This window comes from Erpetoichthys calabaricus, chromosome 8 (assembly GCF_900747795.2).
Source record: "Erpetoichthys calabaricus chromosome 8, fErpCal1.3, whole genome shotgun sequence".
NCBI classification, from domain to species: domain Eukaryota; kingdom Metazoa; phylum Chordata; class Cladistia; order Polypteriformes; family Polypteridae; genus Erpetoichthys; species Erpetoichthys calabaricus.
This window is the reverse complement of record NC_041401.2, coordinates 142080340-142092992: the sequence shown is the minus strand read 5'-3', so window position 1 is coordinate 142092992 and position 12653 is coordinate 142080340. Positions and strand designations below refer to the sequence as shown.

The 12653-nt window shown below is 38.1% G+C and overlaps 1 protein-coding gene across 2 annotated transcripts in view; it reads left to right on the top strand.

Moving 5' to 3' along the window:
• Positions 1–389: 389 nt before the first annotated feature.
• Positions 390–12653, top strand: part of senp2 (SUMO specific peptidase 2) — a 50431-nt gene continuing 38167 nt past the window's right edge. For both annotated transcript variants that reach the window (XM_051931379.1, XM_028807550.2), the window contains exons 1-3: positions 390–689; positions 11798–11853; positions 12152–12234. In XM_051931379.1, the coding sequence (XP_051787339.1) occupies positions 514–689; positions 11798–11853; positions 12152–12234 (315 nt within the window). In that variant the 5' untranslated portion in view covers positions 390–513. The remainder of the gene's footprint in view (positions 690–11797; positions 11854–12151; positions 12235–12653) is intronic.

Below are 12653 nucleotides of genomic sequence, written 5' to 3'. Positions count from 1 at the left end.
ATATAAACCCGGTCCAACAACTCGTGCACGCGTCGCGTTAACTTATGACGTATAATGACGTGCTCAAAAGACGCCTCAAAAAACGCTGGGAATGCGTGGCAGCCATGATGTGTGCGCATAGATGTCCAGAGCGTGAAGTATAAACCGGCCCGAAAACTGTACCCTAGCATCAAGACTCTTATTATGGTAAACCAGCAAGTATCCAAGCACCACACGCTTACCATATAGACGCTAGGTTGACCCCTAAGCTCCGTCTTACACGCTTAGAAATGCTTCCGCCTGCTGCAGTTGCTTCCGCAATTGGTGTATTGATGCCCCGCCTAGAGGTCGCATTTCGCCGCTTTTAATTGGATGTAGTGGTGTGCCAGGGATGTTTTGATTGGCTGTAGTGGGGTGCTTTGGCTGCAAACCTTCCGTCAAGCAGCTTAGGTTTACATCAGACGCCGAAAGAAATAACTGGACTTAATTTTTTAGTTTATTTTTAACACATTGTCTCACTTTACTGTCTCGGTGATGTTTGAATGGATCGTTAGCAGCCTGAGTTCTTTTTTCGTGCCCCCTTCTTCCCGCCCTACAGTGAGCCGACCTTCAGCCAATTCGAGGAACAGCTCTTCAGTTCAAGCATCGGTTTTGGCAAGACAGCGCACGCCCACCGAGGCGGTCAGTCCGATCAAGAGGAACTACCGAAGGTTGGAGTGCAGTTGTGTTATTGTTTATTCACAAGTGTTACAAAATTATATTGAAACACTGTTTATCGGGGGTGCAGATTGGTATTACTACCAAATTGTTGCAGATATATAACTTGGTGGTCCAGTTTTCCCCGGTGAAGCAAAGATTTGTTTGTGTAGGCCGCTGCTTGATGTTCTCAGTTCCTTACGTCTTGGACTAACTTCTTAACTTTAAGCTGACCTCGCATTAAGATTGTCACGGTTTCAGTTACCTGATAACAAGTGAATAGTTTCTGACAAATTGAACCAAATATTTTGCACAGGAGAAGTGGTAATGTCTTCTTCATTTAACTGTTATAATTTAAACAGATCTTAGTATCAATTTTGATAAGGGTGGATCTTAGCCGTGCTGCTACAGCTGGGGACGTTTCCATTTTTTTTTTTGGTTCAATGTGGATTTTGTATGGAATGATATGCTTATCATGAATTCACTCATTTATTTTACCATGTGCACGTATCAGATTTACTTTGTTTACACATTTTTGGTTATTTAAATGCTTATTAAAGCATAACCTAAAATTTTTATACATGTTTAATGCAATTCGGGGTCATGGGACGATTCTGGCAGCGCTTGGTGCCAGTCTATTGCAGATCCCACTTACACACATATATTCATGTTCAGGTTATTCTACTTTTTCAGTTTTTTAAAGAACCTTTATTTTTAGATTTTCATGCAAACCTGCCATATGAATTACACCTACTTTCCAGATCTTAGACATTTTTTGTTTCCCTTTGAGATATAGCCTCTTTTCCTTAACTACAGACGGTGTAAAATGAGACTTTAGAGTGTTATGAGTTGTATGTTTTATTTCCAAATTGAAGCTACATCGCTCATTGGAAAGCGCAATACCTTTTAATGGTATGGCCAAATTTAACTTTCATATATAGTAAGTATAGTTTTCACTTTTAAAAGTTGAAGTCGTATCTTAAACTACATTTTTTTTATACAGTATATTTAGCTATTAAACAATGAAGGGATTAGAGCAGGGGCTCCCAAACTCAGTCCCGACTGTGGCCGCAGGTTTTCATTCCTAAAACTTTAGTTTTTTAAATTTTATTTATTAATTTTATTGTAATCATTCCATACAAATAGATCAATTTATAACAAAAAAAAATTGAAGACAAATCAAACCCCACCCCTGAGAAGGAGAGCTTAGCCAAAGGAGAATTGCTTAGGGCTTTTTAATAAGGCAACAATAAACAAAAGAAAGGAAGAAATATATATGTATATATAGGTAAATAAAAAATGGAGAAAGGAAATAAATGCGGTGATGGTTATTTCTCTTATTCTAAAATAATATTGATTAGATCCTGCCAGGTTTTGAAAAAATTCTGTACAGATCCTCTAACTGAGAATTTAATTTTTTCCAATTTCAAATAATATAAAACATCTGTTTCCCACTGACTTATCAGAGGAGAGTTAGGATTCTTCCAATTTAACAAAATAAGTCTGCGTGCCAAAAGTGTAGTGAATGCAATAATAATAATTCTTTGCATTTATATAGTGCTTTTCTCACTACTCAAAGCGCTCAGCAATTGTAGGTTAAGGGCCTTGCTTAAGGGCCCAACAGAGCAGAGTCCCTTTGGGCATTTATGGGATTCGAACCAGCCACCTTCCGATTGCCAGTGCAGATCCCTAGCCTCCGAGCCACCACTCCGCCACTGTCCTTCTCCACTTCAAGTCCGTCTGGAAGAACACCGAACACAGCTGTTAATGGGTTAGGAGGGATTGTGACCCCAAGGCTGTCTGAAAGGCACTTAAAAATTTTGGTCCAAAATGACATTAGTTTGGTGCAGGCCCAAAACATGTGACCCAGTGAGGCAGGAGCTTGGTTGCAGCATTCGCAGGTTGGATCTTGCCCTGGGAACATTTTGGACAGTTTTAAGCGAGACAGATGAGCTCGATATATAATTTTTAGTTGAATAATTCTATGCTTTGTGCATATGGAGCTCGAGTGAATTCTCTGCTTTGCTACCTTCCACTCCTTTTCTGATATATTAAGAGATCTTCTTCCCAATGTCCTCTTGGGTCTTTGAAAGGTAGGGACTCTAATAAGATTTTATATAATGCGGGCATGGTGTTTAATTCCTCGAAATTGAGCAGTATTTTTTCCAGCATGGTGGAGGGTACGAGGTGAGGAAAATTGGGCAGTTTCTGTTTAACAAAATTTCTAATTTGAAGATAGTGAAAGAAATGTGTAGCTGGGAGGTTGAATTTGGAACATAATTGTTCAAAAGATGCAAATATGTTGTCTATATAAAGATTTCTGAGCATTTTAATCCCAAAACTTTTCCAGGTATTAAAAACTGGATATGTTTGCGAGGGTTGAAAGAGGTGGTTCTCTTGCAGAGGTGCCACGGATAAAATATTTTCCATCTTAAAATGCTTTCTAAGTTGGTTCCATATTCTGAGTGAGTAAAGCACAATTGGGTTATTAGTATATTTGCGATAACTTGCATTTATTGGAACGCAGAGCAGGGAGTATAAAGAAGTACTACAGGATTTTACTTCTATGGCAAGCCAAGCCTGTGTATGTTCATTTTTGTTGTGTCCAGGTTTTTATGGCTTGTATGTTTGCTGCCCAGTAATAAAACTGAAAATTAGGTAAAGCCATGCCACCTTCTGCCTGAGGTCTTTGTAGGGTCGCTCTTCGGATACGTGGGTGTTTTGAGTTCCAAAAGAATGAGGTTATTGTTGAGTCTAATTGCTTAAAAAACAATTTGATATATATTGGAATGTTTTGAAATAAAAAAAGTATAGGAAGGATATTCATCTTAACAACATTAATTCTTCTGGCTAGAGTGAGATGAGGTGTTGACCATCTATGCAAGTCTTGCTTAATTTTTTCCATACAGACGGCAAAAAAACTGCAGGCACAGTGTTTTCTGGGTCTGATATATATATAAAACCATATCATCTGCATATAGAGAAATTTTCTGTTCCAGTCCTTCTCTGGTAATCCCCTTTATCTGATAAGAATTTCGACAGTGAACCGCCAGTGGTTCAATGGCGATTGCAAACAGCAGTGGTGACAAGGGACATCCTTGTCTGGTACCACGTTCTAGCTTAAAGTAGTCTAAACAAATGTTGTTAATACAAACTGAAGCTTCTGGATTGGTATACAGTAGTTTGATCCATGCACAAATATTCGGGCCAAACCCAAATTTCTCCAATGCAGTGAAAAGGTAGTTCCATTCAATCATATCAAATGCTTTTTCTGCGTCTATTGATAGTAATATCTCTGGGGTGTTTGATTTTGCTGGTGAATATATAACATTAAACAAGCGTCGGAGATTGGAAGATAGGTGTCGGCCTCTAATAAATCCAGTTTGATCCTATGATATTACCAAGGGCAGCACTTTCTCCATCCTTCTAGCTAGAATTTTTGAGAGTATCTTAACATCATTATTCAGGAGTGAAATTGGTCTGTATGATGCACATTGTAACAACTCCTTATTTTGTTTAGGAAAGACGGTGATTAATGCTTGCCGAAATGTTTGAGGTAGTATTTGGTTGTCTCTAGCTTCTGTAAATGTTGCCAATAAGAGGGGAGCTAGCTGAGTGGAGAATTTCTTATAAAATTCTACGGGGTAACCATCGGGGCCTGCTGATTTCCCTCTTTGAAGTGACTTTATAGCATCTAGTAATTCTGTTAGCGTCAGAGGTTTATCCAGTTCCTCAGCACTTAAAGCATCTATTTGTGGTGTCTGTAATGTATCCAGAAATGCATTAGATTGTGTGTTGTCTTCTTTGAACTCAGTAGAATATAAGGATTTATAATAATCTCTAAATGCGTGCATTATATTTTTATGGTCAATGATTTCTTTTTCTATTCGTGTTGGTGATTACTGGTATTGCATTGCGAACTACTTGTTTGTGAATTTGTTGAGCTAAAAGCTTATTAGCTTTTTTTCCGTGTTCATAGTAATGATGTCTTGACTTATAAATAAGTTGTTCAGTTTCTTTAGTTGTTAAGATGTTAAGTTCTGTATGCAGGGCCTGCCTTTTCCTGTGAAGAGCTTCACTTGGACGCCTGGCTTGTTCTTCATCTATTCTAGTAATTTCGCTTCTTAGCTCTGACACTTTTTTGGTTTCTAATTTATTTCTGTGGGAAAGATATGAAATAATCTGTCCTCTTAAGAAGTCCTTTAGAGTTTCCCAGAGTGTTCCTGCAGAAACCTCTGTGGGCGTGTTTGTCTCTAGGAAGAAGCTGATTTGTTTGGATATAAATTCTGTGCAGTTCTCGTCTGCCAAAATAAGAGGGTTAAGACGCCATCTGCGAGGTGAGTGTGAGGGGCTTAATGATTTTAGCTCCAAGATTAGAGGGGCATGGTCAGAGATTACAATTGTGTCATATTTGCACGATTTAATCGTAGGCAGGAAATTATTATCTATAAAAAAAATAATTAATTCTTGAGTAGCTATAATGCACTGGTTAGTAGAACGAATATGTTCTTGAGTTTGGGTTAAGAAACCTCCAGGGGTCTGATAAGTTGTGGTCATTTAAAAACTGTGTTATTGTCTTTGCAGTGTTGGATGTCGTCCCCCCTGTCACAGGAGTCCTATCTAAGAATGGATTTAAAACACAATTAAAGTCCCCAGCCATTATAATTTTATGAGTGTTCACATTGGGAATGGATGCAAATAGATTTTGCATGAATTCCTTATCATTGACATGGGGTGCATAAACATTTATCAAAATCATTTTACTGTTAAATAAGTTGCCCATGACCATCACATATCTCCCTTCAGGGTCCGATACTACATCTGATGCTACAAATGGATATGTTCTGTGTATGAGAATTCCCACCCCTCTAGTTTTCTTTATAAAGCTAGAATGAAACATTTGGCCAGTCCAGTCTTTTTGTAGTCTGAACTGATCCTTGTTTCGTAAGTGTGTCTCCTGTAAAAATACTATTTTAGCGTTTAAGCCTGTTAGGTGAGAGCATACTTTCTTTCTCTTTAATTTGTGATTCAGGCCTTTAACGTTCCAGCTCACAAAGTTAACTGTCCCATCATGGAGACATTGATTCTGAGTTTTTAATGTCATTTTATAGTTTTAACTGGTAGTGAGGCAGTTTTAATCTTAATTTCAAAATTCCCTATGAGTTATTATATTTTAGCCTATTGTTGCATTGATATTTATAGTTATAAGGATTAGAAGAATAGATTAGATATAGCCTGCTCTCCTTCTCTCCCCCCTTTGTCCCCCCCCCCATTTTGCCTCCCCACATGAGGCTTGATCCCACTTCGCGATGTCCCGGTCCTCTGACATACAAAGAGACAGAGCACGTCCAAAACAAACCCCACCCTGCAGCGGCGTTGGAAAATTAAAACAAAGAGATATCTATTGCAGCTGAATTCTAAATACTATCTGACGAAAATATAATCATTAACAGTCTTTAAGCTTAAAATAATCCTCAGCAATTTTAAGATATTAAGATAATAAAAGAATGAACCCTGGGAATGATTTTAAAAAGTAGTCTAGGATAAACATAGTAAATCCTAATGTAATAGTATAAATGTAATAGTAATAGTAATGTAATAGTAGAAATAGCAATAAACCAAGAGTATGATGTTAAACAGTCTACTACAGTGGAACCTCTAGATACGAGTTTAATTCGTTCCAGAACTGAGCTTGTATAGCGAATTTCTCGTATCTAGAACAAACTTCCCCATTGAAAATAATGGAAATCCAGTTAATCCGTTCTGCACCCCAAATATATTAACATAAAAATCAATTTTCCTAACAAATAACACTGATAAATTATATATACTGTAGTCTACCTTTAATAAATAACACTGGTAAATAATATAACTGATTATTAAAAGAATCAAAACAGGTGTCCAAAGTGCAGTAGAGCATTCAATAAATCTTTAAATAAATAATCCTTAAAACAGTTGTGAAGTAGAGGTTTAAAATACACAAGAATAACAATCCTTTAACACGAGGTTAAAACGTCAAAAGGATGGCGTCTTTAAAAAACAGATGACAATCGCTGGTGCTTCTTCTCTGTTAGCGTCTCACCTGCGGGCTCTGCAACAGGCGAGACACTCTTAATGCAGCTGACCTTCTCTACACCGTCCTGCTTCAGCTGTTTGGCTCGCCTGTTCAGCTACACGCGAGCCTGCACCCGGCCGCCCGCCTGCCTGCCTGTCTGTCTGTCTGCCTGCCTTCTCTCTCTCTCTCTCTCTCTCTCTCTCTCTCTCTCTCTCTCTCTCTCTCTCTCTCTTTTACTTTTTCTCCCCCTTAACCGGCTCGCGCTTCTCTATATATGCGGGGAGGACATGGCAGCTGCAGCCCATCAGCCACAGGAACAATCATGGATGTGGGCAGTTTCCCACCTGTGCACTTAAGTGAGAAACGCAGACACCGCAGATCGCGGCTCGCAACTGCTACCACGCCCCCTGGCTAAGCCGCGAGCTATACCCACAGCCTGGCTCGTTACGCGAGCCAATGCTCGTATTTAGATCTGAATTTTTCGCTCATACTTTCCTCGTATTTTGAATTTCTCGTATACAGAGGTGATCGTATCTCGAGGTTCCACTGTATAAGGTAGTAAAAAAAAAAAAAAAAAAACCCTACTGTAATTACTTCCACACTTACGTCTATAACTGTAATTAAGACATAAACATATAATGTCCAAGTAAAGAAAAGGATGTATAATTATAATACCAGTCTCTTTAAAAGTGGATCCGACAGCAGATGATAGGTCCTTCCCATGCCTTGACAGAATACGGCTCCTTATTAACTTTCAAAAGAGTGTTGGAAGCAGCTTCTTTAGTTCCTTTTCAGCTTCCTCCTTGCTTGAAAATACATAATATTGGTCTTGAACTTCCACTTTCAGTTTGGCGGGATACAAGAGGCTGTATTTGATATCGGCTTTCTGTAGCAACTTTTTAATGTTAAAGTAGGCTGCGCTTTTTGCAGCTGTTAATGGTGAGAAGTCGGAGAAAATACGAATAAGACCTCTAATTTCTCCAACATGCCTTTAAAGTTCACGTCAAAACGTTTAAATAGACGCATTTCCCGGTCTTTGTTATCCTTTTTAAGCTCGATGCTATCCTTCTTAAGCTCGTTCTTAAGCTCAATGTTAGCCTTCTTAAGCTCATTCTTGTTATCCTTCTTAAGTTCATTTATGACCATAGCCATGGCGGCGGCCAGTGTAGCAATCATCTCTTTCAGTTCGGACAGTTCGCTTCGGATTTCGTGCTCCGCGAGTGGAAATGCAGCTCTTGTTACAGCAGGTGCTGCGGGCTCGCGATGAGTAGATGAGAGCACATCCTGCAGGGCCTTTTCTAGTCTCGGATGATCCTCAGAAATCGGCGATCCCTCGCGACCTGTTTCACTTGCACCTTCGCTCCCATTTTCACTCTCGACTGGAGACGATACAATGGAGCGGGGTCCTAGGAAATCTGCGCATTCGTCTGCCTGTTACAGGTCAGTCTCTGAGAGGCCATATCTTGCACTTGGGCCGGTTGTCTGTCCAGACTTTGATGCAGCTTTAAGTTTCTTTTCCGGTTCTTTCTGACTTTTCTTCTTGTTACTCATGCTTGTATATTGTAGTGGAAGTTCCTTGGTCGGGTTAAATACAGGATACCTCTAAATAATATGAAATACATGGGAAAATAAAGCCGCTGCTAGCGGAGCTCTGCTTAAGTCATCCATCTCCTATAACGGACGAGACCAACCAGATCTTTAGTTTTTAATTGGACTCCTAGTCTAATTAAGTGAGCTGTTATGTCCCAGTTTTTTTATTTTGGGGTCAATGTGGAAATTGAATAATTTACTTTGGTATATTTTTATTAAAATTTACTGAGCAGTTATGGGAATAATAGTTTTTATTTGTTAACAATATTTTCATTCTTCTATTCCAGGTGTTCTGGTGATTTAATCCATTACTTAATAATTAGGGGATCTGATGCTGAAGTACTTGCAGCATTTCATCACTCAGTACTGTGTGCCCAGATGTCTGCTCTCAATTTTTTTTAATTGTCATTATTAGGATACAATGAAGGGTGCAAACGACACAGAAAAAGGGAAAAATAACAGGAAAACGGCAAAAGCATTTACAGCTATAGCAAAAATAAAAATATTTCTAAATGTCTCATAAATGTAAAAATCATACTGCTGTAGTTTTCTGAATGTAGAATAAGAGAAGAGAAAAAGACCAGCTAATTAATTAAGATTAATTATTATCACTAAATGCACATTTTCAAGCCTCAGAAAAGAGGGGGAGGGATAAAAGTTTTGTTTCATCTTTCAAGCAAAACAAAGGGGTGTTATTCAAAGAGGACTAGGAGCTATACATTAGTCATATGCCAAATTTCAAAACTCAAATTGTGATACAAAGGCTATATGTTGAATTAAAAAGGTCTGAACCACTCAAGTTCAGGCCAGCTAACCTAATGGAAGTAAACCCACATGGATACAAGACAAATTTGCACAATCTTTACAAGGACAATGGTTATTCCCAGGATTTGAACCTAGGACCACTCCACTACAGTACTCTCCCCGCTTAAAGTGAAACAAACACAATCTAAGTTCAGATATTGCAATATCATTACCATAAGAGTTGGCAGATACAAACGTTAATCATCATACTTTTATTTACAGTACCTCGTTTTGCAAAAAATGCTACTATCACAACACAATTTTCAGATCAGATTTTCAAAATGTTACTTTGTCAGGTTTATGAAATTTGCTGTAGCTAGATTAATGTTTGTGGCCATATGTGGAGGAAAAATTACATGGATAATAACCACCTTTAAAAATTAGGGTTGTGGGTTGTAGGTTACTGGAGCCTGTCCTAGATACACTGGGTGAAAGGTAGGAAGTAGCAATGCAGAGAGTGACAGTTCATTGCAGGACTCTTGTGTACACATCCTGATTCACACTAGGGCCAAATTGGAAATGACATTTAACTTATCCAAAATATTGTTAGGGAGGAAAACCTGTGTAGATACGGGGAGCACATGTAAACTCCACAAAGGTAAAGACTGGGTATTGGATTAGAATCCAGGTCACTAAACACTGTACCACAGTTTATCATTAAAAGATAATCATTTAATAGAGAAGTCAAATTAATTAGAATAAAAAGCATCACAGACTACCGATAGTTTTATTTTTCAAATCTCTCCCCCCTGTTTTACATTTGTTTCAGATTTTAAGCAGCCTTTTTTGAAATTAAACTTTTCAGATAAAGATCAATCCATTATTATTTGTATTTCCTATAAAAAGCATTTTTTGTTGTTTTTAAGGTGCCTCATAAAAGGGTGCAAATGTTTGATATTGCTTATCACTGAGAATGACTTCAGAATTTCCCATAAAACGGGGAGTGAAACATTGCCAAGTTAGTTTCCAACTTGTGCCCAGTATTGTCGGGATAGTTCTGTCCACCAGCTAGAATTGGATAAGCAGGTCAGAAAATGGAAATCCTGATGAATGGAACTGCAGCTGCATCCATTATATTTAAAGGATTGTGTATGGTGATTCCAGTTGTGAGATGCTACAAGTTAAAACATTGTAGTGACCAATCAGTTATAAATTGCCCCACACTCAAATCATGTACAAATCCTTTGTTTATTCCTGAGCTTGCACTATAATTAAATACAGTAATCCCTCCTCCATCGCGGGGGTTGCGTTCCAGAGCCACCCGCGAAATAAGAAAATCCGCGAAGTAGAAACCATATGTTTATATGGTTATTTTTATATTGTCATGCTTGGGTCACAGATTTGCGCAGAAACACAGGAGGTTGTAGAGAGACAGGAACGTTATTCAAACACTGCAAACAAACATTTGTCTCTTTTTCAAAAGTTTAAACTGTGCTCCATGACAAGACAGAGATGACAGTTCAGTCTCACAATTAAAAGAATGCAAACACATCTTCCTCTTCAAAGGAGCAAACAAATCAATAGTGCTGTTTGGCTTTTAAGTATGCGAAGCACCAGGCACAAAGCTGTTGAAGGCGGCAGCTCACACCCCCTCTGTCAGGAGCAGAGAGAGAGAGAGAGAGAGAGACAGATAAAAAAATCAATACGTGCCCTTCGTGCTTTTAAGTATGCGAAGCACCGTTCAGCATGTCGTTTCAGGAAGCAGCTGCAGCTGCACAAAAGATAGCAATGTGAAGATAATCTTTCAGCATTTTTAGACGAGCGTCCGTATCGTCTAGGTGTGCGAACAGCCCCCCTGCTCACACCCCCCTACGTCAGCGCAAGAGAGAGAGAGAGAGAGAGAAAGTAAGTTGGGTAACTTCTCAGCCATCTGCCAATAGCGTCCCTTGTATGAAATCAACTGGGCAAACCAACTGAGGAAGCATGTACCAGAAATTAAAAGACCCATTGTCCGCAGAAACCCGCGAAGCAGCGAAAAATCCGCGATATATATTTAAATATGCTTACATATAAAATCCGCGATGGAGTGAAGCCGCGAAAGGCGAAGCGCGATATAGCGAGGGATTACTGTACAATTATCAAACTGCCCATTTCTAGCTGGCCATTTCATTAAACTTGATTGAGTAATGTGTGAATTTCCTCCTGTATAAATGGCTTGTTGATTAATTTATTTTACCTCGATACTTTCACAAGAAATGAACACTTCATGTTTGTTGCCCATCACAAAACACACCTTTACTGCCTATTTTTAATTTGGGACAGGATATGATTGCTTAATAGATAGATAGATAGATAGATAGATAGAGGTTAGAAAGTCCCTTGCCCAGTTGTTGATTTTGTGGAGTTTGGACATTATTCCTTTGTTTTTGATGGTTTCCATCCCATATCCCATGAAACATGCATTGATTAGCTGGTAATTGAAAGATGGGCCTGGCAAATTACTGTTGAGTTTTTTTCCCCTCTTTCCTGACAGTTTGATTCCCTATGATTTCTATTGGATTAACGTGGTTTATGGAATGATATATGTATGAGTAATAACTAGTAATGCTCACATAACATCTCAAGCTTGTTTTTAAAGTTTTCTTTCCTATCTTTATATAGTGTGTGTATTTCATGTTGCTACAAGGCTGTTTTAAAGTCAAACTTATACTCCTCTTTTCTTTTTCTCTTCAGCATTCAGACATCTAGTGATGATGAAGAGTGGATTGAGAGCAAACGACCTCGTCTAGGTATTGAGATAATATAGAATGGAAAAGGTTTAAAATCTGCCATATCCATTTTCCATTTTATACAAAATTCAGTCTTAAGTTTTGGATTTCTTTGTGGTTTGTTAATATGTTTGTTTAAGCATGGTTATTTTAAATATATATTTTTAAAGATTTCCATTTTTTTTGGATTAAAGTAGAAGTTAGCTCTATTTTGCCTCTTTCATAGGTACAATCTACTACCTCTGACAAATTATAGTGCTCTATATTTACTGCTGATTCATTCAATCACTTCGTATCTGATGGTTTTTTTTTCTCCTAGATGCTATTTTTGACTTTGTTAAAAGAGCTGTTGGTGTCTTTGGTTTTTACAAATCTTTGCCATCTCCACAAACAGATTGTCAGGTTTGTATACATTTTGTTCTTTGTTGCTACTGGGTTATCCTTAAAAAAATGTAGGCTTAAGAGTTTCCCTTATCAACATTCTGAGGATTAGTGGAGGTAGTCTGGAATGTAATCCAGCCAATAAATTATATGTATATGACATGCCAAGGAGGTGAGGACATATTTTTGTGTCTAACATTTCCACTGGGAGCTGCCAAAATGTATCATTTGTTCCATACACTTCTTTCCAATGTTTTTCACTTTTTCAACTTTAAGGGTGGCAGATTTTTAGTGTTCTTGTATATTTTAAATCAGAACTTAAAGCCAATATACTATATCAAACTTGGGGTTCTAACAATTTAAAATATGTTTTATACGTTGACAGGGATTGTTTCTCCTGGACAGTCCTCATTATTCCTTGAAGATACTTAAGAATTGTT